The sequence below is a fragment of the Rhipicephalus microplus genome, chromosome 5, assembly GCF_043290135.1.
Source record: "Rhipicephalus microplus isolate Deutch F79 chromosome 5, USDA_Rmic, whole genome shotgun sequence".
Classification (NCBI taxonomy): domain Eukaryota; kingdom Metazoa; phylum Arthropoda; class Arachnida; order Ixodida; family Ixodidae; genus Rhipicephalus; species Rhipicephalus microplus.
This window is the reverse complement of record NC_134704.1, coordinates 10,315,534-10,342,827: the sequence shown is the minus strand read 5'-3', so window position 1 is coordinate 10,342,827 and position 27,294 is coordinate 10,315,534. Positions and strand designations below refer to the sequence as shown.

The window sequence follows — 27,294 nt, the reverse complement described above, 5'->3', positions numbered from 1 at the left end:
TTTTAAATCTCTCCCGTATGCAATTCGCGACGCGCAAGGTGCAATAAAATCGCCTCTTAATAATGGCACATAAAAGGTCAGCAATTAAAAAAAAAATCGATTTCGCGCCATGTAGGACAAATACGCGACGTCGCGACCGCTTCTGGTTGTGACGTCATATTTTATTTTTTATTTTTTGTTTACTGTAGTCCTCTCCTCACGTACATGGCGACGAGGGTAACGAGCCGCCGACTACAAAATCCATGGGCTTCTTTCAAAGTTACGCTACCAGTTCCCATATACCTTCTAGCGTCTACGTGCCATTCATTCGAGCAAAACTGCGATTCATTCGAATGTGGCCGCCAGCTGCAGCTGCAGTGCATCTCGTGATCGCTTCGTTCAACTCGGAACAAGGAAGTTTCAGGCTGACTACGCACCAATATAAATAAAAACAGCTGTTGGCAGCCATGTTCTGAGCCATCCAAGCCCGCTCACGCGCGCAATTGTTGCTACACGTGACGCGGGAACGCCCAGCCGACGTTGCGCAAGCGACACATTTCCTCCAACCGTCGCGACGCGAAGGGCCTCGCCGCTGCCTTCTGTGTCAACAAACCTGCCAAGGTCGCAGCCAGTGCTGCAGTCTAGACGCGAGCCACCGCGCACATTTGCCAGCATCATTAGACCCTCCGCATGTCATTCGTTTAGGTACGATACAAGCACGTTGTACGTACATTCTGCCTTTCCGTCCTGGTGCGCGAGGGCGTCGCAGATGTCGGGCGCCGCTTTCGAGTCCGCACAGAGCGCACACGCGCTTATGTCCGCCTGCACGCTACACATGCCAATCCGTACCGACTGGCTTGAGCGAAGCCGCGTAGCAATGGCGTAGCTGCTGTAAAAGCCAACAGCTCCTCGGCGCACTTCGCCGTTATCAAAACCGCGCGTGTGTGGCTTTGTATCACTGTCTCCGGCTAAAGGGCCTCCGTCGCTGTCTCCCTTTCCCGTCCGCTCGTCACGTCAGCTCGTGGAGGAAGGAATAATACGTCAGCTGCTCGCTGTTGCTATCGCTGAAGGCTCGCTGCGTGTTGCGTATTAAACATCTTTTTTTTTTTTACGCTTCGCGTGGCGGCAGCCAAGATGTTGCGGCAGTGTCACATGCGTCGCCACGAGCTTCCGGTATTATGCATGGCGTCTTCCGAGTTGAAAGCGAGTTCGTTCGTGGCGAGAAAGGTTTGCAACAAGCCGTAGTGGTAGAGAGAGAGAGAGAGAGAGAGAGACGAGAAAAAAGGAAGGCAGAGAGGTTAACCAGATGCTAGTATCCGGTATGCTACCCTACACTGGGGGTTGGGGAATAGTGGGTTGCAAGAGAAAGGGAGAGTTAAAAAGCAAGCCGTAGTGGTAGGTGAAGCTAATTTACGTACTCTCGAATAAAAGAAGCACTGAAGGTACGCATGTAGAGTAGGTGTTTTTTTTTTCTCCTTGCCCCGCCGCGGTGGTCTAGTGGCTAAGGTACTCGGCTGCTGACCCGCAGGTCGCGGGTTCGATTCCCGGCTGCGGCGGCTGCATTTCCGATGGAGGCGGAAATGTTGTAGGCCCGTGTACTCAGATTTGGGTGCACGTTAAATAACCCCAGGTGGTCAAAATTTCTGGAGCCCTCCACTACGGCGTCTCTCATAATCAAATGGTGGTTTTGGGCGTTAAACCCCACAAATCAATCAGTCTAGGTGTTTTTCCTTGGATAATACAGACCTTTTAAATAGAAGTGATGTGATTCGGACATTACGTCGAGCCGGAAATACCTTACCGCACCTACAGTTCCATAGCAATAATGAACGAACTCTCGTGAATTGACTTTTTCTTTAATTATTAACTATATATATAGGACACTTGAACTTGAAACATGTCACAATATATGACGCACACATTATTTTAAAAATCTTGTAAATTTTACGTCATTTGAGGTACCCCCCAAAAATCAGTCCACTTTTGTCACGATACGTTGAAAAATAAGAATTCTCACTTTTATTATTTCCTAGTTGTGTAAATAAACCAAATAAGTAACATCAGATGGGTTTCTGAAAGTTTGCGTTTTCGTCGATTGTGGGGCAGTCTTGCGAGAGAATACAAGCGCTAAGTAATTAAAACAAAAGTAAATCAAGATCTGTCTTATGCGTTCGATAAGATGACACGAATGGGAAAGCCTTAGCTCCTTTGTTTTGCACTAAAGGCGTAGTACACAAAGTGCGGCTTTAAGGAGCATCCCAAAGCTGATGTTTAATTAGGCTTTATTATTTGTACTAATTATCTAATAAACAAGAGCACAATTGCAAGTAATTCCCCATATTACTAATGACTGATTATGTATACGATTATCTATATAATGGTACGCATCGCGCTGCCTTCATTAACCTGAGGGGTCACATGATATTTTATGAACGATTTTGTGTCACAGCTGACGTTTTCGACCATTGCTACGTTCGCGGGGGAAATATGAGGGTTTGGCCATAATAAAGGCTTTCGTTAGTGAAGAGTGACTTGCATGCGGTGATTACTTCGGTACATTTTGTTTCCAAACTCCTTTTCAGTATCTTCGACCACGCTGTGGTTTCATGGTATGTAGTGGAAGGTTAGCACCTGACAGTAGGCATACAGAGGCGGCTGAAACTCCAAACTCCGTCAATGTTGGCATTATTAATGCAACAATTCGTTTTTCTCGAACGGCATTATCATTGCTGTAAACAACAACGATGACAACAACGACGACGACGACAACAACAACAACAACAACAACAACAACAACAACAACAACAACAACAACAACAACAACAACAACAACAACAACAAGCACACCTTATAATAAATTTATTGCACGACCATGGCGATTTTGTTTAATTTCTTGTCTGTGTTCATTCATGGTGAAAAGCTTCATGGTAAAAGTAGCACACGCACATGCACGCCGACAGAAAGCACCACAACAGCATTTTGTATCGTCTTTATTTATGTAGTCAAATGGCTTTGTTTTATCGTAACTCACGGACAGGCAAACGCTGCGCTAACGTGCCCGTCAGCTATTTTCTAACAGTCTTCGATGTATGCTATGTTATATTTTCTAGAGCTGAAATACATATATCACTATTTTTTATGTGAAATTACGTAACAGAATATATTCCTTTGTTGCTTGCCTTATATTATCGTGTAGTTTGGCATTTGCCACATTTCACGGCTTCTTAATAAGGCTTTGCCTAATAAAGTGATTTTGCTTAATAATTCTAATAACAAATAAAAATGCTACACATGCTAATTGGAGATTTAAAAATGTGTTCAATTACTTTGATTAATAATCGATTGGAGAGATTTGCTTCATCGACCTTAACATTAAGCCTTAACAGTCTACAATTTCTCAACAGGCATTTCTATTTATTCGCAGCATGCTTTTACATAACACAGGACACGGTCTTCGTGTCTTTAAATTTGCATAGGGTTCTACCACGTTTTTAAATTAGTGGTTGAGATGAGTCGATGATTGGGTAGGTACAACGTCCGTGCACTTGGTAATATGGCTGCCTGTCCACATCCGTTGGCGGGATGAGCTTCCCGTCTTTCTGCCATCCTCGCACAAGCCAAATGGATCCAGTTAGGAAAGCCTGAAGTAAAGTGCAAGACAGTATTTCATCAAATAGCCTGCCGAAACAGTATATTCTAGAGTCTAATTTACATTTTTTACTCTTTCAATACTTTGTAGTTGGCTCAAATGCCGGTCGCCAAAACGCCTTACAAAATCTTGTTCTCACCAGAGAAATTGCTTCATCTTACGAGGGGAGATACCATAGGCGCAGTCGGCGCCAGTGATAGCGAAGGGAGCGGCGCGCGCTGCGTAGCGAGAGACGTCACCCTTTCCCTCACTATCAAACGTGACGAGGACTACAATGCGCTAATGTAATTTACTGTTGTCAATCAATCAATGAATCAATCAACGTTTCACGAAAAAAATCGGGATGCTCTTCAGGCGTGAAATCTGATACTGGCAGCTTCTCTGAGTGCCTGAAGACCCACAAATTTACACCATACGACGTTCACAACTTGAATTTGCATATCAGATTGCAATCATAACATTCCAGAGTAATACTGTAACAGAGTTTCAGTAGAGTAATAAGCTTCGCATACAGAGAGTGAAAGTACACAGGCTCCGCTTCAGATTTTTCACACAGTCTAAACAACTTCATTATGTTATAATGTCTGACCTCTTACTGCGAAAAAATAAATAAAATTATTTTGTGAACTTGAAATAATGTGTGTTTCGAATACAAAATGTATAAGATTTCCAGAGAAAAAAAAATAGATCAGGCAACAGTCCAGCTAACACCCGCAAAAGATGCGCCTTGATAAACAACGCCTGTGAATATGCAGCGCTGCTACACACACACACACACACACACACACACACACACACACACACACACACACACACACACACACACACACACACACACACACACACACACACACACACACACACAAATGTCTTCATAAGTGCGTCTCTCGCAGTGTCTTACCCATACAGAGAGGAGTCCGAACAACCACATGGAGGCGGCCCTGTAGCCAAATATGGACACAAGAAAGCCCGAAAGCGGTGCCAGGGGAATAGTTCTGCAAGGAAAATTCGCGGTTAGACCTAAGACTACAAGGACGATGGAAAGGGCAAAATCATATTTTGTTCTCGCAACTATGTTACAAGAGCTGTGCCACACGAGCGTTGTGCATCATAGCAAGGTTCTCGTTGAGGCAGGCTGTATGAGCTAAGATTGTGTGTGAAGGATTACTGGTCAACTGCCAGCTCACAATATGACCTACTACGCAACGCTGACAGACAGAAGAGTGTTTTACACTCGCCGTAATGGCTACTCGCGGCGCTGACTAACGCTCCCAGGATTTTCCTAAGAAGTGAACGGGGGATGGCTGCCATGGTAGCTCAGTTGGTATAGAACATCGGATGCGTTATTTCGAACATCGAACACGTCCTGTGCAGCTGCGCTTGCTACGACACACAGCGATGCCAGCTACGGATGGTTTTGAATCGACTTGACCCCGGACCATTTTGTGTGCAGAAGATACTAGGACCTTGGGCATCTGCCTCAGTTGCGCAGAAAGCAACTAAAGCACTGCTACTTTACCTCAAGTCAACAAACCTGAGCGACCGCCTGTAGACTGTGTGTGCTCCCCGAGTGTGCTCGTGATTGTGTGTACCTTCTCACCTCTCTGCAACCTCTTTTCTCCCCTTTATCCCTTCCCCAGTGCAGGGTAGCAAACCGGATGTGCGTCTGGTTAACCTCCCTGCCTTTCCTTGCATCTTTATCTCTCTCTCTCTCTCTCTCTCTTATTCGAAAATGGCAGGTTCGGTCTCTGCCAGCGAAAAGTTGTCTTTTCGTCCACTTTTTTTTCTTCACATCAACAGTGTAATTACTACTAATAGCATTCCCTGTACTTTCCTTGACTCAATTGTCTGTTAGTTCTCATTATTATGTTTAATAAAGTACAGCCCTAATATGTACACTGCTTGCCCCGCCATGCTGGTTTTGTGGTTACAGGTCACGGGATTGAATCCTGGTTGCGGCGGCCGCATTTTCGATGAAGGCGAAAATGCTTGGGGCCCGTGTACCTAGATTCAGGCGCGGATACGGTCGACATTTGTGGAGATCTCCACTTCAGCGTCTCTCATAATAACATCGTGGTTTCAGAATGTGAAACCCTAGCAGTTATTATTATTATTATTATTATTATTATTATTATTATTATTATTATTATTATTATTATTATTATTATTATTATTATTATTATTATTATTATTATTAATGTACACTTCTTTCCTACTGTCACACAAGTAACAAGAAAACAGACATACCAACACGAGAAGCAAAGGAAAATATCACCGCCCAAGCACTCCGTACAAATGGTTAAACAACGAAAGCTGAAACGCGCGGCTCCGGTGTCTAGCAGTAGGTTCAACCCGACGCTGAACTGAGGCCTTCTACAGTTATTAGTTACATGTTTGTTCTTTGCAATGAGGTTATTCTCACGTTCGGCTTGGGTACCACGGTGTTTATTTCACATGCCGCACGTTGTGCCTCGCATGATCTAAGAAATGGAAGAGTGTAATGATCGCTTGAATGCGTTTCGCAATGCGTTAATGGTAGTGGTTGTTCTTGAATCACAGCTGGTCATAGACATTGCAGTCGAAGCTAAAGTGCCGCTGGAGAAACTCCCGCCGAAAGCGGGCGTTCGCTCCGGCGGATGCGCTCACGCAATCATAACGTTGACGGCGCAACGCCACTTGTTCGATATAGGCACTGCGCCGTGTCGCCTATGGCAGAAATAAATTAGGTGCCCTTTTCCCTTGTTCACGAACCACGTAATCATTGTCCGGCGCGGCTTTGTTGCAAGCGTTCGACATCACGAGCTAAATCGCGGTGTGGTTTGCTGGACCCATGTTGTTAAATCCCACACTTTGCTGGATCCGCCCACACCAGCGCTTGCCTTCCCTGTTCGTGATTGAGTGCGGTTTGGAGGGCCGCTGGATCATCGGTACGCAGTTGCTGCCGGCACTCGGCATCCTGGGCCTGTTTTTGTGCCAGGACTGCATCATCGGCCCGGCGAATGCGAGCTCTCTCGTTTCTCCCGTCAACACTCTTCAAGAGTTGTCCGTGGCTTACCCATGTGGAAGTTCCCAGTAAAACAGATGCACGCGCGTGCTCGGCACGACGCTGCGGTGAGATGAATGACGTCACTCACAATGCAGCCAATGGCACGCGTGCTAGGGTACGCCACCACTGAGAATGACGTAACTGATAGCCTATAGGACGGCCAATGGAGACCGCTCGTGACACCGCTGCCGGACAGTTTTTCGTTTCTTCTAGATATATACAGATTCCGCTGTAAAAAGAACAGACAATTCAGATATATGTCAGCAATGTATGCCACAAGCTTGTTCAGCTCCGCTAAAAAAGAGGTCACTGCCACTGCATCCATTATTTCACTCGAGAGGTGGTTCCCGCTATAGCGTGCAATGCGCCGGAAAAAAAAAAATCTTGGACCAGCTCCTCGAAGGGAACCTTGATGGGATGCGAATCAGCAGTGTTGCGCACGGGTGGCGGCGTTGAACGGCGCTAACGCGGGTGCTGTGGTGAGCGCTGGAAGATTTTTTTGAAACGATGGCTGGCGTATGTCTTGTAGATGACACGTACAGTATCAATTTTTATGAAAGGGAACAAGGGAGCGCGTGGCCTGCGCGCTGCGGCGGCTGCTGGCAGCGCGTTCAAGTGGGAGGGAGAGCAACCACAGTCTCTTTTCGCGTCATCTCGCGGTGAGCAAAGCAACCATTCGTTGCTGATCTAGAAGCAGCGGCAAGATTGCGACCCCCTTCCCCTTCAAGGCGATTACGCGAGAGACGGGAATCGCCTTGAAGGGGGAGGGGTTGCAATCTCGCCCTTCTATATCAGCAACAAACGGTTGTTTTGGTCACCACGAGATGATGCGAAAACAGACTGTGGTTGCACTCGCTCCCGCTTGAACGCGCTGCCAGCAGCCGCCGGAGCGCGCAGGCCACGCGTCGCCGTGTTCCCTTTCATAAAAACTGACATTGTACAGACATGTTCCAACGCGTACGTTAGGCACGCGTCAGCTTTATTGCGCGTGAATTGACGAGTCGGCGCTGTAACGAGCGGTGATCGTGGCAGGTGTTGCGAACGAACGGATGAGGCGGCAGCTGCGGACACCGCGGTGAACGCGCAACATGAGAGGGAGAAAGTGACGTCAACGTGGACTGCGAGAGGAGCGTGACGTCAAAACGAAGCAGCCGCATGACCTATTTGGCACCGCGCCAATACCTGCAGCACGTGGTACATTTCTATGTACCAGCGTTACACAGGCTAGTAAAAGCTACTTCGCATCTAAAAGACAACGTGTGAGTGCTAGTACTGCAAGCAAACTGTTTTTTTTTTGTAGCGTAAACTACACTGACCGAGGTTGAGCAGTTTCACGTGGCTATTGAGAGCAGTGCTGCGCATGCATGCCCTAGGAGTAGTGACGGCACACGGTGAGAAGCTGGCGTGCCGTAGATGGCCTGGAAGCTTCTGGAGTGATGAGTGGGCTGACACTTCACTCGAGTGAGCTCACTCACTAAACCTTCCGTCCGTCCGTGCGTACGCGGCTCGCTTCAAGTGTATGCTGGCATAGCAGAGCTAAACTACCACTTATTTTTTTTCTGAAAACTTTGGAGCTGTTTCAGCTGACCCTAAGTTGTTGTACGCGACCAACAAAGCGCCACACCACCTCGCGTTGTCTGGTAACGCGTTGTCTGGCGTGAGAAGATGCACGCAGGGGCGTGCATCTTCTCACGCACTCCACAAACGGCTCCACAAACGGCAGCTGCGTCCTACTCTGTATGCACCGGGACGTTATCATGGCGCTGCTGTCCTTCACCTGACCGGAACTCGCTCGGTCATGCCATTCGATCACCTCATCTATGTCTTCATCCTTGCGCCACTAATGCAAGCAATGCCGACCTTTTTTTTTTTCTGAAGGACATATCACCATGGTCATCGCGTGAATTTTTATATGTACGCACTCGAGCAGGCTTTCGGTTACAGAGCAACTGCAGTGTTTTGAGCTTTCGCGATAACGTTCCACTTGAAAGGGCTCGCTGTCTGAAGCAGAACATTGACGTAAGACGATTGTACAAACGAGAGATAAAAGCAGCTATATCTTTCTGCAAGTTTTCTGGCTTATCAATATTTCTTTATCTAAAAACGAGAGAGATATATCAATAAGGCGAAAGAATATAAGTTTTATGAGGCACTAATTTGATTTCGTACATTGACTGACGTAAGGATACACTAATAAATTCTAGCTTTCACGTGGCATTTTTTCTCTTCAATAAAGTGGTGTCTTCGTCATCGGAGGCATTATTACTCTTAGGTTTTTATAATAATTTACAGCAGCAAGTCAGTGACCATTAATAGGTCAGGAGAGTCTGTGGTGGATTATTGAAACTGTTTCGTGTATTGATACTCATTAGTCGTCGTCAACGGCTAATTTCTAGTTCCTAAGAAAAATTGCATGACCATGCTCGCTAAAACTGCCATGATAATAGGTCATGTGGTTATTCAATTGAGAGCATATAGTGAACATGTTAATAAGAATTTTCTTTACCTGTGTGACATATCTTCAAAAACAAACGGAAGAAACGAACGTTAAATGTTTGCTGGAAATGATAATGCAATTTTCTTCTCATTTTTCTCGCACGTTCTTGTTCGTGCAGTATTAAATAGCGTGTTCGTCGCGAATAAATGGAAGCAGCGCGAAAAAGAAACACGCAAAGCAGGACCAGCGCAGTACAGCCAACTGAATGTCTATTAAATATTCACCACTTATACCTATGTCTTCACTAAAATGCCACAATTATTCCAGATTACGAACATGCTTCGTGTTTATTTGTGCGCTCTTGATGCCCCTTATGATATTCGTATGATTTCAGCGCCGTTCCTACGCCACAAAAACAAAAAAAACGACACTTTGCAAGTTTAAAGGTTATTTTTAAAAGTTATTATTAGGGGTCAGCCTGAGCTACAGCTTGCGCTGGCCCGCCACTATTCCAAAGTGTGTTCGGCGCAAGCCTAGAGCCGTTCGTCTGACTGTGCCATGTCCTTTTTTTTTAGTTTGTTTTTCTTCATTCTTGCGTTTTCGTTTGTTTTCTTTTTGTTGTTATTTTCTTTTTCTACCTTTTTCTCAGCAACAACGCGACTGAAGTGAGTGTAAAAGAGAGATGCTACGGCAATATGAAGCTTTGCGCCGCTGTGCTATCACGTGATTGCTGAGAAAGTATGCGGAGGAGAGTCAACATCTGGCACCGTTCCAGGGCACGAACCAGTGGACACCAGTATGAGACGTTAAAGGATTTCGCCTTAATAACCAACTACTTCATATGGAACTTCAGTGTGGAAACTGCTACAGCATATTAGAGTATTGGATTCCATTGAGGTTTTATCAGCGCAAAAACACAGATGAAGAAATAGACACAACAAGCGTTTAAGCATTCATTGTGTCTGCTTCTTCGTTCGTGTTTCTTTGCGCTGATATTCTCAATGTACGCTTACGAGCTGGTCCAGTTGTCGACCTTGTGGGGTATTAGAGCCCCTTCAGTATACCCTACAGGGAGAGAATGATCCTACCTGACGAGTTCGTAGTTTTCGGAGCTGAGCATACGTGATTCAGCCTCTCTCCGTGGATTCTGTTTTATCCCGTTAAAAGTCACAAGTCACGCGACTTTAAATTATTTTTTCAGAACAGCGACTATATAGTATTTTGTATTCCGCACAGGTTCTAGCACTGCTACTACTACTTGCGTCTCTCATAATCATACGGTGGTTTTGGGACGCTAAACCTCACACATCAACGTGCACCTAAACCACGTACCTCTAGCACACGGGTCTGCAGGGGTTCGCGGCATCGAATCCCAGCTGCCGCGTCCACATTTTCGATGGAGGTGAGAAGGCTTGAGGCCCGTATTAGATTTAGGTGCAACAACCTCAGGTGGTAGAAATTTCCGGAACCCTCAACTGCAGTCTCTCTTGATCATATCGTGTTAATGGGGCGTAAGACCACGCGGTTATTATTATTATTATTATTATTATTATTATTATTATTATTATTATTATTATTATTATTATTATTATTATTATTATTTTGTTGTTGTTTGTCATCGTCGCCTCGAATATAATTTCTTCTCAGCTGATCGGTGGTGACCCTGGCTAGCACTACGTAACAGGTGATTTCATCTTGAGTTCTTTTTGCGCTGATAACTGTTTCGTAGGAATGAATGGGACCACTTTCGCCGAAGTTGCCCACACTGCCGGTATGATGGTTATACGCGATAAAATTCGAGGAATAGGTTACTTGTGCAATGCAGCGCCCGATGCGAGATAGCGGAAATCAGAGACAATTGTGAAGGGACAACACGCGCTTATTGCGCACCGCCACACTGAGTCTCCCGAGTCCTCTAGGAACGTAATTACGGAATAAACGTGTCGAGCATTCGTTCTTGAGGTTTTTTCACATGCCGTTATTGCAGTGAAAACACTTGCTCCAAATGGTCTCCGCTTTTTTCTTTTTTTTTTTTGTTCTGCGACTGGCGCGGCGAAAAAGGTTTCTTGCTGCCGTCCTTTGTGGCAGACACTGCAGAAATATTAAAAATGTAATGTAAAAGCTCTGCGTTGTGTATATAAGCTCCCACGAGTGGTGACCAAGAGCACGCGTGTCTCTTTATGCAATAACACGTTCAAATCTTAATCAATTTTAAAGTGCGGAACAATGGCCATCACTAAACAAAAACGTCAACGCAATTTTCTCGCCTGGCCCGACATTACTTCGACAGATTCTGACCGAAAAATTGCTTCGCCCCAGCGAACAGAGCGAGAACCTTCCAACATGTTGGTCGCTCGCCGCTGATAGCAGCGGCGAGAGCTAACGCGCCTCAATTCACTCCCCCTCTCCACCTTTTTTTTTTTTTTGGTGCTGCGAGTGAATTCGCATCCTTAAAATGATGTGTTTTGTGTCATGTGAGACGTCCTTTAGGCCCAAGAAAGAAAATGGTAACATTATGACAACAGACCAAAGATGTTCGCGCCAAAATCCAAAGATTCATCGAATAGGTTCGAAGAGGAAAACGTGTGTCAATGTTGCATTAAGGAAAAAAAATATTTTAGTGTTTTGCGTGGCAAACAACGGCATAGTTATGAGGTGCTCAAGATTGGCGATTACCGTGACGTATACGTATTCGTGGCGAAGGACCACTGCAGTATTCCTATAGGGATACTTGTGTATAGTTTACATTTTTTTTTTTTTACAGTGAAGCTGTTCCCAGCCGAGACTTTCATGTCCAGGGGCCGTCGTAGATCGCAGTGGAATTTAGCCGCAGAAAGTGCCTAAATACCACTATGAATATATGCCGCCTGATACGACCACGCCCACTAATCACTTCTTCACAAACTCACCAGTGCGGCCACCACTGCTCCCACCAGTTCGCCCTCTTTATTCGCCCACTTCGTTTTCACTTAATTTAGCCTATTGATTTCAACTCCATCGCACACCAGCAGCTTCGCTGGTTCATCAGTGTCCGCAAAGCGGAGCTGGCTGACTTTTTATCACTGTTTTCATATCTCCACGCATTTCAAATTCCAATGCTCAGTTCATTCGGTTATCATCAGCCTGACTACGCCCATTGCAGGGTAAATGCCTCTCCCATGATTCGCCAATCGACTTAGTCTCGTGCTTTCTGTTGCCCTGTTATACCTGCGAAATTTTCAACCTCATCGGCCCACCTAACTTTCTGTCTGCCCTTCGTGCGTTTGCCTTTTCTGAAAAATAGTCAGTCACCCTTAATGACCAGCGGTTATTCCGCCTACATGCTACGTGCCCGGCCCATGCCAATTTCTTTTTGATTTCATTTATGATATACTTAACCCCGATTCGTTTCCTGAACCACTATGCTCGCTTTTCGACCATTAAGGTAACACCTATTGTTTTCCTATCCATTGCTCGTTTCTATAAATGTAAGCTGAACCCTCCTTTTAAGCCTCCAGGTTCCTGCTCTGTTGGTAAGTACCGGCAAGATACAGCTGTTGTATACCTTCCTCTTGAGGGTTAGTGGCAGATTACCATTCATGATTTGAGAATGCATGCTTGCTGAACGTGATCCACCCCATCCTCTATCTTCTAGTTATTTCGCTCTCATTGTTCGGCTCTGCGGTTACTACCTGTCCTAAGTAGGCATATTCCTTTACAACTTCCAACCTCTTTCCACCTATCGCAAAGTGCTGTTTTCTGCCGAGACTGTGGCACATTACTTCAATTTTGTGTATATTAATTTTCAGACCTACTCCTCTGCTTTTCGTGTCCACTTCAGTAGTCATGAGCTGTAATTACTCCCCTAAGTAACTGATCAAAACAATGTCATCAGCGAATCACAGGTTACTGAGATGCTCTCCATTAACTCTTATCCTTAACGTTTTCCAATCTAGGGCCCTGAAAATCTTTTGTAAACACGCAGTGAATAGAAAAGGAGCGATCGTGAGTCTCTGCCTTACACCCTCCTCTAATGGTATTTTGTGGCTTTCCTTATGAAAAACTATGGTGGCTGTGGATGTTTATGTAGTGCTAGTTGATGCCCTGATTCCACAGTGCATGCATTACTGCTGATTATCGACTGAGTCAAATGCCTTTTCGTAATATATGAAAGCTATGTATAGGTGTTGGTTGTATTCCGCGCATTTCTCTATTACGTGATTACGAGATGAACATGGTATATTGTGGAGTAGCCCATACAAAATCCTGCTTGGTCCTTTGGTTGGTTGAACTCTAATGTCGCCTTAATTATATTAGCTATTATTTTTGTAAATAGCTTGTAGAGAACGGGCAGTAAGCCTAGCGGCCTGTAATTTTTTGAGTCCTTGACGTTTCCTTCCTAATGGTATAAAATGACGTTCGCATTCTTCCATAATGATATTCGCAATTCTGGTACCCTCACCGTCAAAATACACTTCGTATAAGGTGGCCAGTTTTTCTAAGACAATTTCTCCGCCATCTTTCAGGAGATCGTTTGTTACCTTATCATCACCAGTGGCTTTGCTTCTTTGCATTCCTTCTAGGGCTTTGTTCACTTACCCTGTCGTTACTGGTAGGATGTCGAATTTTTCTGGGCTATTATTACTCCGTATACATGATCCTGGTTGTTTCAGCTTCTGTTTAGCTCTCTGTAGAACTCCTCTACCACGTCGACTATCCTATTCATATTGGTTATGACATTACCTTCGATGTTCCTTAATGCATACATCTAATTTTTGCCTATGCAAAAGTTTGCCTTTGCAGCTTTTAGGCTTCTGCCGCTTTTTAGGACTTGCTCAATTCTCTCCATGTTATACCTTGTAATGACGGCTATATACCTTGCTCCTATTGATTAACTTCGAAAGCTCCACTAGCCCTGTTTTGTCAGTGGCATCGGAGGCTTTCATAGTTTGTCGTCTCTTAATGAGATTTTTCGTCTCCTGAGATAGTTTACCAGCGTCCTGTGTAGTGATTGTACCTCCGACTTCCATTGCAAACTCTTTGATGATGGTAGTAAGTTTATCGTTCGTTGTGTCAATGCTAACGTCGGTTACCTTGTTTGACGCCTCGAATCTATTCTGAAGCGAAACTCTGAAACCCCGTATTTCACCTCTCACCGCTAGTTATAAATGGCTTCTTGCGTATCAGTTTTTGTCTTTGTTTTTCATTAAATCTAGGGTAATGCGAGCTCTTACCATACTATAGTCACTGCATCGGATTTTGCCAACTACTTTTACATTCTGTACAATGCCTCAGTGCGCACACAGGATGAAGTCTATTTCATTGTTAGTTTCTCCATTAGGACATCGCCACATCTACTTACGGTACGCCCGTTTCTTGAAGAAGGTATTCAGGATCCGCAAACTCTTACGTTCTGCGAACTCTACTAATAACTCCCCTCTGGTATTTATAGAGCCGATGCCATATTTTCCCATGGCATGATCTCCGGCCTGTTTCTTGTTTACTTTTGCATTAAAGCTGACTATCAGAATGGCATACTGTGACTTTACATTAGAAAAGTCGGACTCTATACGTCTTCATAGCACGGTTCAACCAAATGGTCATCATTGCTTGATGGAGACGCATAAGCCTGTACCACCTTCATTTTGTAGCTTTTGTTAAACTTAGTTATGATGCTGGCAATTTTCACTAATTCTATAGTGTTTATTCCTATACTTTGCTAGCGATATTCTTGTGTATAAGAAGCCCCACCCCTAGTTTTTTTCTGCTAACCAATCTATAGCGTAGGACGTGTCGGTTCTTCAGCACTGTATGAGCTTCACTTGTCCTCCTAACTTCACTGAGCCCAATTGCATGAAATTTGCATTCCATTTAACATCATGTAAGTCGTCGAATAGTACAGCCGGATTTGCCTCACTAGATAACGTTCTAGCGTTGAACGTAGCCAAGTTCACATTCTATTGGTAACCTGTGCGGACCTAGAGAGTCTTAGCATTTTCCGCTGTGGCGCAGGTCTTACCACCGCCTTGGACAGTTGCCTTGCAGCCGCTGGGGAATTAGGGCAAAGGGTTAATATGTACTTTCATAAGGGAGCTAGGGGCCACGTACTGCACAAGGTGGCCAATCCTGCTCTGGCGAAAAAAGTGCATTACCGGCAAGTGGTCGCCAGTGAGGCCGCATCGCAGACCTTTTTTTTAACGTTTTTTTATTACGAGTTTAAGTCAGTATACAATCGGGAACGGTTTGGCATCTGAATTCGAACCTAAAATGGCCATTGCATGTGAGGCTACTGCGCTGTGTCCAGGGGGTTCTGTTGCACTTTCTTGAACTTATCGCGTGCACTTATCCTTGTGTGGTGCTGAGAGTCGTCTGGTCGTATCAATTCAAGCTGACGCTATGCGGTGAGTGATGCAGACATGTCATTACTTTCGTATGAAGTTTCTTACATTTTGCCGCTCTGTAAAATCAAAAATAATTCGCTCCTTACCCTTTCATTCGCTATTATACTTTCTTAGGCTAACTGTAGATGTAATTACTAGCACGTATCTGACTCCTGACTGAGGACCACTACAGTGTCTTTTTACCATAGTTTTAATTACTACTCCAAAACGCCAAGAATATAGGACATGGCCTGAAAGGCACAGCCAGTCTATTCTTTAGCAGTTACAAACTTTTCGCGTTTACTTTTCATGCACTCCAACCGTCCGTGCTCGACGTATACGGTCAACGTAACAATCACATAGAAGTAGCCGATTAGTTCGCAAAATAGGAGCGCGCAACTCGTCAGTTGACAGGAAACGTCCAAGTAGGCGTGCTGCCACCCGACATTGCGGACACTTTGAAGCCAACGATGTCAAAATTGAGCGAGACAGGAAGGAGTTAGGAAAGAAGAAAACGCGGGAGAAGTAGGTAAGCCGGCCTAAGCTCTTAAGGTAAGACGTTCAAAACCTAGCCGTCTTTTTTTTAAAATAGAAATATGGATTTTCAAACAGTTAGGAAAAGGCCAGACGAGCTACGAGTAATGTGAATTCGAGAGCTGATAGGCTGTCACATGGTATTGTATAGTGCTAAGAGAGTTCATCCAGTTATAGTTTTCATTAAAAAACAAAAAAAAAACATAGGGGGAGTTTTCTATTTTTCCTCTACCACCTTCACCATGCTTCTCCTCTTTTCCCTCTTCCACAAATCAGAACAACTGGACAAACTAATACACACATCAGGCAGGCTTTTAAATAGAAAGAAATGGTTACTCGTAATTATTATTATTTTTTCGACGAGTTCTCGCTTGCCGCTTATATGCGAGTGTGTGCGTGTGGATGTCGCTGTCGCGTTCAACTCTTAAACTAAAAGCACCCCGGATTTTTTATACCAGTGTTCCATGTGCGTTAGAGGATCGCTCTTTTCTGACGCTCATTTTATGGTAATCCATCTTTTCATATACATGGTGGTCGTGGGTAATCATAAACTGTGCGCGTGATTATCAAGGCGCATAACAGGCATGGTTGAACACTTTGTATTCAAGTACATATTCCTGGGTGAATAGAAAATTCTCTCAGGCGTTGATTCACGCTCTCGTGCTTCTCCAGTCCGGTCATAGAGCACCATACATCTTTGTAATGTTAATATTCAGTACGATTCTACGCACATTGTACTGTCACGTAAAATGTTGAAACGATTGAATGCGTTGTTACGCACATGATGCTGGCGAAGAACGAAAACGTGCTGCAGACGAAGCTCCTTGTTCGGACGTCATCGGGATGTTTGTCATCCTCGCTGAAATAAAAATGAATCAGTACAGTGTTGCATTCTGTGCTGCAGTTGGAGGTGGAAGCTCACCACACACTTGGTAATGCATCATAGGAGCACTGACATTAATTTCAATTATCTTAAGCTCGTTTGTCAAAACAAAAAAAAACACTGGTTTCGAGAACCCCAAAGACAGTGCTGTGGTGTCTGTGAATGCATCGCATATATTTTTAATACCGCTTTTTTACAAAAAACAATTGCTGCTTCGATAACAACAGGGTACTTGGAGTGTTCACTAGATGGACGGACGGATGGACAGACACATGGACGGAAGGATGGACGGACGCATGGATGGGCGGATGCACGGTTGGACGCACGGACGAACACTGGGACTGACACGCGGATGGACGCATGGACGAACGGACGCATGGACGAATGTATGGACGTACAGACGGACGCAAGAACGAGCGTATGGATGCACTTTTCGCCCTACTCATCATCATGCACTCCGTCGATATGCTGTGATTTTTTAGGGGCGAAGCTCCGTAGGCCGTGGATCGTTCCATCCTATGTAGTGGTGGTAGTAGTAGTAGTAGTAGTAGTAGTAGTAGTAGTAGCAGTAGTAGTAGTAGTAGTAGCATGTAGCCATCGGTAGTTCATGAGTTGCGCAATAGATGGCATTGTGTGCATATTTCTTTGGGAATATTGCAACTAGATGGCGTTGGTGGTTTTCACAGCATATTTACGTAGTGCAATATGATGAGTGGGGCGAAGCGTTCGTCCATGTGTCCATCCATTCGTCCGTTCGCCCGTTCGTCCGTCCGCGCATCTGTTCGTGCTTCCGTCCGTTCGTCCATGTGTCCGTACTTTTTGTCCGTACGTCTGTCCGTCCGTGCCTCTGTCCGTCCGTGCGCTTGTACGGACGCATAGATGGTTGGAGGCTTCGTCCTACCTATCATCATTCAGTGCGTGGATATGCTCCGATTTGTTGGAAAGGGGATTACTTTGTTAGCATTTTGTACACTTGACTTAGGCTTGTTATCGCGGTGTTTTTTCTTAGCTAGCATTCAGACTTAGTATGCCCTTTTTATGCCCAGAGCTCCAGTATTTCATGGGTAAAACGCAAGGAAGAAGTATCAACATATAAACATTGTCAGGTGTCGTTTTCTCTGCCACGTCAATGCGATGGTGAGGGAGCACAGGGAAAGACTACACTGCCAACTGCACTGCGTGCATTTGTACTTACACAGCGACACGCATGGCATTGCTGTAGGCGCAGATGATGATGAAGCCAGCGCCAAATCCTCGCAGAGCTTGTGACACGCATATGAGAGCGAAGCTCCTGTGAAACAGCGGAGAAGGTCGGGAAAGGAAAGAAAAAGAACGTTTCTGATTTTCATTTTTTATGGTTACATAGCTAACGCTGATATCTGTTTTCACCGAATATGATTGAAACTTTCTTATTGCCGAAACAAACAAGGTCACACATTTTTGTGTGTTCTTTTTTCTTTTTTGCATCGTCTGAAACCACTCATGAATTGCACAAGGTATCTTAGTAAAGCTGTTTTCATGTTGGCGTTCGCAATTGCTTTGTAAAAATCTGCATAATATTGAGAACCCCCAAGTTTTTTTTTATTCCACGCTCAAATGAATAAAATAAGGGACGGGGGAGGAAGAGAGTCAGTACAACAAGTTATCACTGATTTGGAAGCGTCATCGCGTATTTTAAACTTGTTTTCTTCCACATCAGCGGTCACAACTTCTGAATATGTTCCGTGACAATCACATATCAAACGAAAATTGCCTTCACGTGCTAGAATTCTTTAGAAGCAAGCATAACAAACATCACGTCTGTTAATTTCTATTAATGAATTGTTTACTAGTTGAAAATTAACTAAATAATCATTAGTAAGAAAGATACGGAGATACAATCGGTTCAAGCTTGCTTGCTTACGTTTCCACTGGTATGAAGGGTGCTGGTCCGATAATGAGATAAGAGGTTGCCATGAGTACAGACCCAACGAAAATCAAGAAATTTTCAAACTGAAATGAAAAAATTTAAAAGTCAGTTTCATCAGACATATTTTTGTTGCGCCTGTAACAAGCCTTGTCAACATAATGAACTAGCGAAAAAAACTTACCGGCCACGTTATCAAATAAATCGAAAAACTCTATCAAACATGCACCACATCGAACAGGCAAAACATTGCCCTGTGTGTCATATTAACAGACACTGCTTCCAAAATGATACTAGAGAAAGCTGCCAGGTCAAAAATAACCGCAAACCCAAAGAACAGCTGTACTCGGCTGTTTCTAAAACTGAGACACGTAATCACTTTTTTTTTTTTTTGCTGCCACCGACCAGTACAAAACTCGCTGTTCTTATTTCGGCAGTCACTTAATTTCCAGCTATAGCTTTTTAATGTAGGCGTGACGAAAGTTTCGATTTCCGAATTTTTTTTCTGACCATCCAGGATAGTTTGTATGCTCAAGCACGTTTTGCCAAGCACAAGGACGCAGTATTGATTCCTGGCAGAAGTTGGCGCATTCAGGTGTTATAAAAGTGCAAAAATACATGTGTGGTTTAATTTAAAGGGCGTTACAGAATTTCTCGAAATAATCCATAATCTCTTACTATGATGCGCCTCATAATCACATCGTTGTTTCCACATGTATGGGCCACAAAATGCTTTTCTTGGTCTAATCTCAGACAGGTTATCAGGTCCAAATCAGAGTGCCACAAACTTCTGGAATCCTTGCCAGCGCGCCCCTTTGTCGAGGGGAGGAGGCTTTTGTATTGTGAAGAGACTTCCGGGCACTAACCTTTCGGCAACGGCGCCGGCGCGTCTTCCCTGCAACTGTATACAGGAACGGGGCACGTATGTGTTTGAGGAAAGGGAGATGCATACACCCCGAAGAGAATTTAGCTACTTCGGCAGTTGACGTTCAATGAGCGAGAAGCGCGGTTGTCGGTGTCGCGAGTCTCAGCGAGCATGGAATGTTCCGCAAAACGTATTAAAACGGCTACAACACTGGGTACCCTCGTCGTGTACAAAGCTGGCGAGACCTTCAGCGGCACCCCGTTAACTACCTTACATAAGCCTTGGGCTGGACTGATGCATATAGAACTTTTTTATAGCGATTTTTTCTAACCGTTATTTTATTACCCCCCCCCCCCCCATCTTTGAATTATTGTCTTAGTATGCGCTGCGTCACACGTTGCAACTCAGGAGCATGCGCATGATCTTTTTGCAATTGTTCTTCGAATCTCCTTGGTTTACATCATGGTATATTATTAACGTACAGCGTTGTACGCTTGTACCTGTTGTATTTATTCTTTTAGAGCATTGTTCGGTTTGTAGCAGTTGTTTTCGTCCCATATTTTTTTCTCCTCTTAGTTACTTCTGTAAGCTCTTGCCTTGCTCTTGTTTTTATTAAATGCTTGTTTGTTCCTAATGTAATTTTCGTGTCTGCTCAATGAGTGCGTCAGTCAGACTCAAACATCACTACACGTGCGACCCCGCATGGGTCGACCGGCCTGCAAATAAATTTGATATGTACCACTTGGAGGCCTTTCAGGCGTTGCAGGCCTAAACAAAATGGAAGCCTGCGAGTCTGCCGCATGCCAATGTTAGATCGTTTGGGCCTCATCATGCAGAAGTGTGTTGCATAATTCCATCAAGAAAATTCACAATATGGAAATTTTGTGCTTAAAACTAATCTTTTGATCATGATTTTGGCAAGGAACTTCTCACCTGGCTTATTTACACAAACGATGAGTTACATTGCTAATGAGAACGATTAGTCACAGTCAAGTCCTTTCTTATGGCGAGAACTATAGGTGCTGTAGAGTTTATTTTGTACTTTTTATTTTACATGACGGTTAATAAAGGCTTGTAAGGGAAGGGGGAACATTTAGTTTAGTCAACAACAAAGACTATGCGTGTACGCAACAAAGGTTTGAACGTTACTGATGTCTTTGTTAGACGAACTAAATGTGATCATGGAGATAGACTTGCATGCAATTGCAATCATTATTCTTCATTTACAAAGCCTTAAGATGCACTAATAATCACTTGTAAAAGTACTTCCACGTAAAAGACTAGCACTAGCAATAATGCATGAACCGGAAATGACAGTACAGCCAGTTAGAAAAGTAAATACGGTAGCATAATAAAAATCAATGAAATCAGAGTCAGAAAAAAAAAGACAAACGTCAACCAAACGAGCATGTCACATAAAATATTAAAACCTTTCCACCCATTTTATATGAGTGGAAAGAATCCGCCAATTTTTGTTGTTTGTGTTAGCTGTTTTTAGCTATGCGAAATAAATAGTTTCAGTGTTTCTGGAGACGTGTATGCATTCACAACTTAATGTGCTGGTTTTCGCTGACTGCGCTGCTGAAGTGCCGAGTGGAAACAGAGTAAGGACGTGTGGACAAAAAGCTGCTGGGCTTTGAAGGACGGGTACAAACCCAAAATCGCTTTATCTGTTGTCATAATTATGGCTGTGGCATGAAAATTTGGTTTGTCATATATCTTGTGAGAGGAGCCATGGAATGTGACATAATTAAATAACATCAACGAATGCCGCGCACACAGAAGCGTACTTGCCTTCCGTGAATATGAGGAGCACATGGTAGCGTATGCGATGACGGAAGCGAAGTAGTTCACCATGAAAGCGACACCGATCGACGCATTCGATTCCTGCAACTGAAATACAGGGCAAACAAACAGAGGCAGCACATACTGTGGGGTTTTATTGAAGTTCCTTTGTGTAAATACAGGCGTGACTCACGAAGTAACTATATTGACATTTGCGAATAGTACAATAAATAGATATGTCACTCTTAATTAAATGAACCCTAGGGTAAAAAACTGCCCGCAGCTTCCCTCGGGGGAACACTGAGGAGGATGCGGACCATATAATTGGTTAACGGGGTGTTAAAGTGCGACTTACTTGGGTCGATGGCTAAATTGGTTAACGTGGTTGTGAAATGGGGTGTTAAATTGCGACTTACTTGGGTCGATGGCTAAATTGGTTAACGTGGTTGTAGGAGGGGGTGTTAAATGAGTGAACACGTACACACGTATGCGAAAGGGCGGCGCTGGTCGAAGGGACGTCGATCATTGTGTTTGTGGATTCGTTGGAATTCATTTCACCGCGCCCTTGGACGTCGACGCGCCGTACAAACCAACCGACGAGCGGCCACTGAGTGAGCGAGCGCCGACCTTGAGTATATATACAGCACGACGGCGCATGCACTGTCAGCTGTTGAATGTTCTCGAACCGCGACGCCACATGCGCGTCCACTGGAGAATCAGGAGAATTGTAGATGTCGAACGCGGTGTGTAGAGGAGGAAGGGTGCACAGATGGTGGAGGAGTGAAGCGCGCGCGGTGTGTAGAGGAGGAAGGGATGCACAGATGGTGGAAGAGTGGGCGACGGCGCATGCGCGCGCGTCAGCTGTCGAATGTTCGAGAAGCGGTGTGGACGGCGCGGACGACGCGGACGGCACACTACAAGGCGCGAGTATAAGATGCTCCGCATCTAATAACAATTTGACAGAGTGAAAACTCAGTGTATGACAATGTCTGAAATGAGAATATTATGAACTGCAGTGCCCTGCTGATTGAGAAATTAAGGTAAATGCACGAGTACACATGCACCACAGTAGGACATTTGCAAAATCATCCCTATGACGTCAGAGTTGCCCACTAGAATTAATCACTATAATGGAACTAGCTGCATTAAATAAAGAACCTACCGCGCAACCAAGACGTAATAAAATTATGCTTGTTCGTTTCTATTCAATTCGTGGTGAAAAGATCCTCCGGACGAATGGTGCGAGTGGTTCAAAAGTTCCATTATCGCCTTTATAAAGTGGACAGGTCGTGTCCTATAGTGGGGCCCAGCTGAACCAAGCATGCCTGTCATCTTGTAGATTATGGCAAGAACTTGTTCAATCGCGGTTGTTGCTGCTGGTAGTGTCGGTGGCCACGCAGTAATTCCGGGCAACGTTTACGCAGCTACAGTGGCGTAAACATTTCCACTTGAGGCTGGTAATTTAAAGCGTGCTAACGCGATGCGGACCACTGAACCATGATTTTATTTCAAAATAAGCACTTCTTTGACAAAGAAGTAGCACTACGAGGTTTTTGGACCGCTTTTTCAGCAATGAATATTGATTTGCCTTTATCGCCCCTTTAAAGAAAATGATGCGACTGGGTTTCACGAATCATGAGAGAAACTACTCAATATTCTTGACGAAATCGAATTCTTTAAACGAGCACCTAAGCAAAAGTGAAGTGTTTTCCACCCTATCGAAATCCACCCTACCGAGAACAGAACCACAGCGTTGCCGAGTAGCCTATTACCGATGAAGCTGATACTTAAAACTACCACACGTTTCCGCTTCTCTAATATATATATATATATATATATATATATATATATATATATATATATATATATATATATATATATATATATATATATATATATATATATATAAGAAAATCTCCTTTAAGGCGAGGTATCGCGAAATTGAGACCCTTCATTGATGTAGCACAAGTTGCACCGTTGAGTAGACGAATAATATATGTTTTGTAGCCAGATGCTTTTACCCTACTACTTTCACTAAACTGTCATTTCTTACATGATCATGAACAATTGTGTTTTATCAAAATTCTCCATAGACTTTAAATGGCAGTATGTAACAAGCGATGACCAATTGTGGTGGTGATGTTTGCTAAGCCGTCGACACATGAATTGTAGTATTTAAGAACCCCTACAGGCTGAGTATAGTATATAATGGCGACGTATACTAACTCTCATATACAAGTCGTTTCAATAAATATGTCCGAAAGTCACCAGAAAAAAAAAAGAAACTGAATATTTGTTCGCTCTTATGATATGAACTTTTTTTCTGTGATGCGGGACATAGGCAGAGCAATAATTGCGGTATTTTTAAATAAATAATTAGTAGGTACAGGCAGTCGGGTCAAATGGGAGAACTTTTGTTCTTCCTGCAAAGATGTCGCTGCCGCCTCGAGCTCTTGAAAAATATGCATATGGTAATTACTGTGCCGCAATGAAATTAAACCAAACTTGCCGTTGGAACCGAAGCTTTGATGCGTGCAACTGACAGTCGACCAGAATAACACCACACGACGGGGATTGCAGCGGCGTTTGTTCTTGTGCACTTGTTAACTGCCAAGTTACGTGCTCCAATCGAAAGTCGTACAACCACGAAGCGAAGTCAATCAGTGATTCCCACAAAGATTAATTGATTTGTGTGGTTTAACGTCCCAAAACCACCATTTGATTATGAGAGACGCCGTAGTGGAGGGCTCCGGAAATTTTGAGCACCTGGGGTTCTTTAACGTGCACACAAATCTGAGTACACGGGCCTACAACATTGCTGCCTCCATCGGAAATGTCCCACAAAGATTACGGTGCTCGACCCGCAGGTCTTGGGTGAATTCCGGCCGCAGCGGCAGCATTCTTGATAGAGGCGAAAATGCTCGAAGCCCGTGTACCTGTACGTTTAGGAGCCCAGGTGGTCGAAAGTTTCGGAACTTTCCACTACGGCGTCTCGCATAATCACATGGTAGTTTTGGGGCGTCAAACCTCAACAGTTATTATTATTTATTACGATTGGTAAAACGATGTTAGTTCATTCTACACGTCTCAGAAAAGCGTGTTATTCCCGGTCTTCTGAATTTCGGTTTTGGTTTCGTCGGCGAAATTGATCGGATTTTATTATACGCTCATATTTTCAGCAGCTACTTTTGCGAAACGTGAAAGTGGCAAAGGACTTTTCGCAGAAAGGGAAGCAATTTTCTCATTTTCCCTACTGCCTGTGTGCACTGATTAAAAAGATAATTAACATGTGTTTTTGATTACAGTCATCATTGACGTCTGTGCTCATATTAAGATGCCTGCCGCCACTAAAGAAGTAGTTATGAAGGCAGTGTGAAAATATATTTCTTTTATTTTTGAAGATTTCGAACTCATTCCTTCAAATACCCTGTATTTTCATCGCATGGTATAAAACATTTATGAGTCGTGTTAGTGTAGATAAAGGCCGCAATTTCTAACACCCATACAACCTTTTCAGTGCGTAGCACTTTAAGGACCCGGCTTTCTGCCCGCCAACCCATGCAATGTCTCATGCCGCATAGTCGCAGTGGTCAATACAAGCTCAAAACAAGTTCAGAATAAATGAACAAGTCTGAAATAGTATAATAACCTACAGAAAAGAGTAAATTTTAATTGTAGTAACTAACCTAAACTTGTGAAAAATGCTTATTAAGCATCCGGCTGATACACCCATCGCTCGAGGAAACAAACGCGCGATTGCCAAGGGAATTGGTGCGCATTTGCTGCAGGTTTCACAGTAGTGGAGCTATATTAAGCGCAGAGTTAAGAACTACACCAAGAGCAACACAAGAACAACATCAGCGCTATACATTATAGCTTATAATATTGAAGCGCTGATATGAGCCGCAACACGCGTGCAGTGACTTTCATGAAACGAAATGTGTACTCACCTGTGCTATGTGTGGCTCGAGAGTGGCATAATTGAAAGCCGCAGTAACCCAACACAGGGCTCGACTGAAGACGTCCACCATGAAGCAAGGGTTCAGCAGTAGAGCCCAGAGGGTCTTTCGGGCTGGATTTTGTTCGTTCGGATCGGGGTTCCCGTCAGCATCGCTTATCGACAATTGAGTATTGCTGCTGTCTGAGGGAACATAGTGGTCAAGTATTTGAAAATACAGTTGAACAGTGATACAGCGAGTTATAGATCAAAGCGAACCTCCCCATACCTCGCCCCTTGCCCCAAAGACTCATGCGGCGTCACTGAAGACATACTCATATCATTCGTGTTTTCTCTTGGAGGTATTTGATTCCACTATATTGACCATTATGCAAATTATGACACACGCTTATGCTTGGTTATCGCGTCAATGCTGGCAGCTGCTGTCAAGCGCGTTCGAAGCGCTTAAATTGTGTGTTTGTAATTTATCTATACCTGGCCGTGGATCTGTCCTGTATTTCATGGACATACGATTTCAAGTGCTGCACTCGATGCACATACTGATCCCATTTTCGCCCAGGTAGATATTATGCCAATACAGAATTGGAGCCTTTTCATCATTCGCAAGTACGCTTCTCTGCACTGCATATTTAAACAAGCAATGGCAGCACCTGTTGTGCTTCAAGCGGAGATGCGGTCCTACTTAACGGGCTACGTCATTACGAAAGCAAATTCGTGCTTTAACAGGCTGCACTGAATGACAAGCCGGCTTTAGTTGTTCAAACTGCAAAACAAGGAAGCTAACTTTACAATTCTGAAAAGGGTATATTGTGCTAGAATGTATTTTAACAGAAAAAGAGAGACGAAGTCAATCTTGGCGAGTGAGCGCAGCTCTTGGTATCATATGAATAACATACGTTGCCTGAGCGTAGCTCTATGTAATGAACATTGCATGACATGAAGTGACATAAATGGCCATAAGGTCTACGATCCAAGTCGCCGACTATGGTATAAAGGGTTTGTGCTTGAAGGTATTTTAGATTGTTTCTTCAGAGTTATGATTGTGTTTGTCTGCTGTAAACCTTTTTTTAATTCACATCCACGCATCTCCCTATGACGAACACTGCAAACGTGAATAGACTTAACCCCTAAAAATAGCATGGGTTTTCTAGAACACCTGCCAATGCTAGCATTACATTCAAGCACTTTCAGTAGGGTAATGTGTAGGTAATATGAGACACGGGGTAAAACGTGCATTTTGATTTTGGCGTCTTCTATAGGTAATGCAAAAAGTACTTTTTTTAATTTCTCTTTTCAAGTGATAAGTTCTTCTACGTGTATACCTTTCCGAGTGTAAAAGTTCATGCTTGATCACATCGTTCGTGTGGGAAAATTTACGTGGCTAATGTCGGTGTGTTGGTGACCCGCGAAAAAGGGGTGAAATTTTGCTCAATCACACTTTTGGATCCATGCATGAAGCTACTCCGGCGTCAGTACAGCGTGGTAAGTATTTATTTTGCTGCTTTTTACTTCTAGCAACTTACCACCGGAAGTTTAGTTCATTTGGTGCCCGGGACCTAAGTTGATTTTTTTTTAATTCGAGCGTACCAGAGGAGCAAAATGTGACAAAAGGGTATCAAGTTCTCATAAAGAATGTCTTATTAAGTGAACTAGTTACTTACACTCAATATATATTTCAATTATTTGTTTGTAAGTGCAAGAGAATATGATATAGAGCTTCCTGGCAGGAAAACGACATTAAAGAGCTCTGATTGCTGATAAGGACAGGAATCACTTATTCGCGCTGCATCGGGGTTGTTACGCCTTCCAAGAGGCGCATGAAAAATTGGAACTAATCTCCGACTCTAGCCGCTTACAAACACGTTTACGAATCGGGTTTCATCGAGATTTTTT

General features: G+C 43.9%; 2 protein-coding genes across 9 annotated transcripts in view; both read right to left on the bottom strand.

Moving 5' to 3' along the window:
- LOC119175028 (MFS-type transporter SLC18B1) overlaps nt 1-949 on the bottom strand; it is a 36,716-nt gene extending 35,767 nt beyond the window's left edge. For 2 of the 7 annotated variants that reach the window (XR_005110232.2, XR_012895284.1), the window contains exon 1: nt 711-947. The gene's annotated coding sequence lies outside the window, so the exon portion shown is untranslated. Of the gene's footprint in view, nt 1-710 lie in introns of all 7 variants that reach the window. The other 5 variants (XM_075894839.1, XM_075894844.1, XM_075894841.1 and 2 more) reach the window with 4 other exon arrangements.
- Nucleotides 950-3,372: 2,423 nt separating this feature from the next.
- Nucleotides 3,373-27,294, bottom strand: part of LOC119174019 (MFS-type transporter SLC18B1) — a 44,222-nt gene continuing 20,300 nt past the window's right edge. For both annotated transcript variants that reach the window (XM_075894830.1, XM_037424797.2), the window contains exons 8-14: nt 25,394-25,584; nt 21,453-21,551; nt 18,791-18,879; nt 18,083-18,178; nt 16,786-16,863; nt 4,530-4,623; nt 3,373-3,620 (exon numbers count right to left, since the gene is read on the bottom strand). In XM_075894830.1, coding sequence (XP_075750945.1) covers nt 3,471-3,620; nt 4,530-4,623; nt 16,786-16,863; nt 18,083-18,178; nt 18,791-18,879; nt 21,453-21,551; nt 25,394-25,584 — 797 coding nt within the window. In that variant the 3' untranslated portion in view covers nt 3,373-3,470. The remainder of the gene's footprint in view (nt 3,621-4,529; nt 4,624-16,785; nt 16,864-18,082; nt 18,179-18,790; nt 18,880-21,452; nt 21,552-25,393; nt 25,585-27,294) is intronic.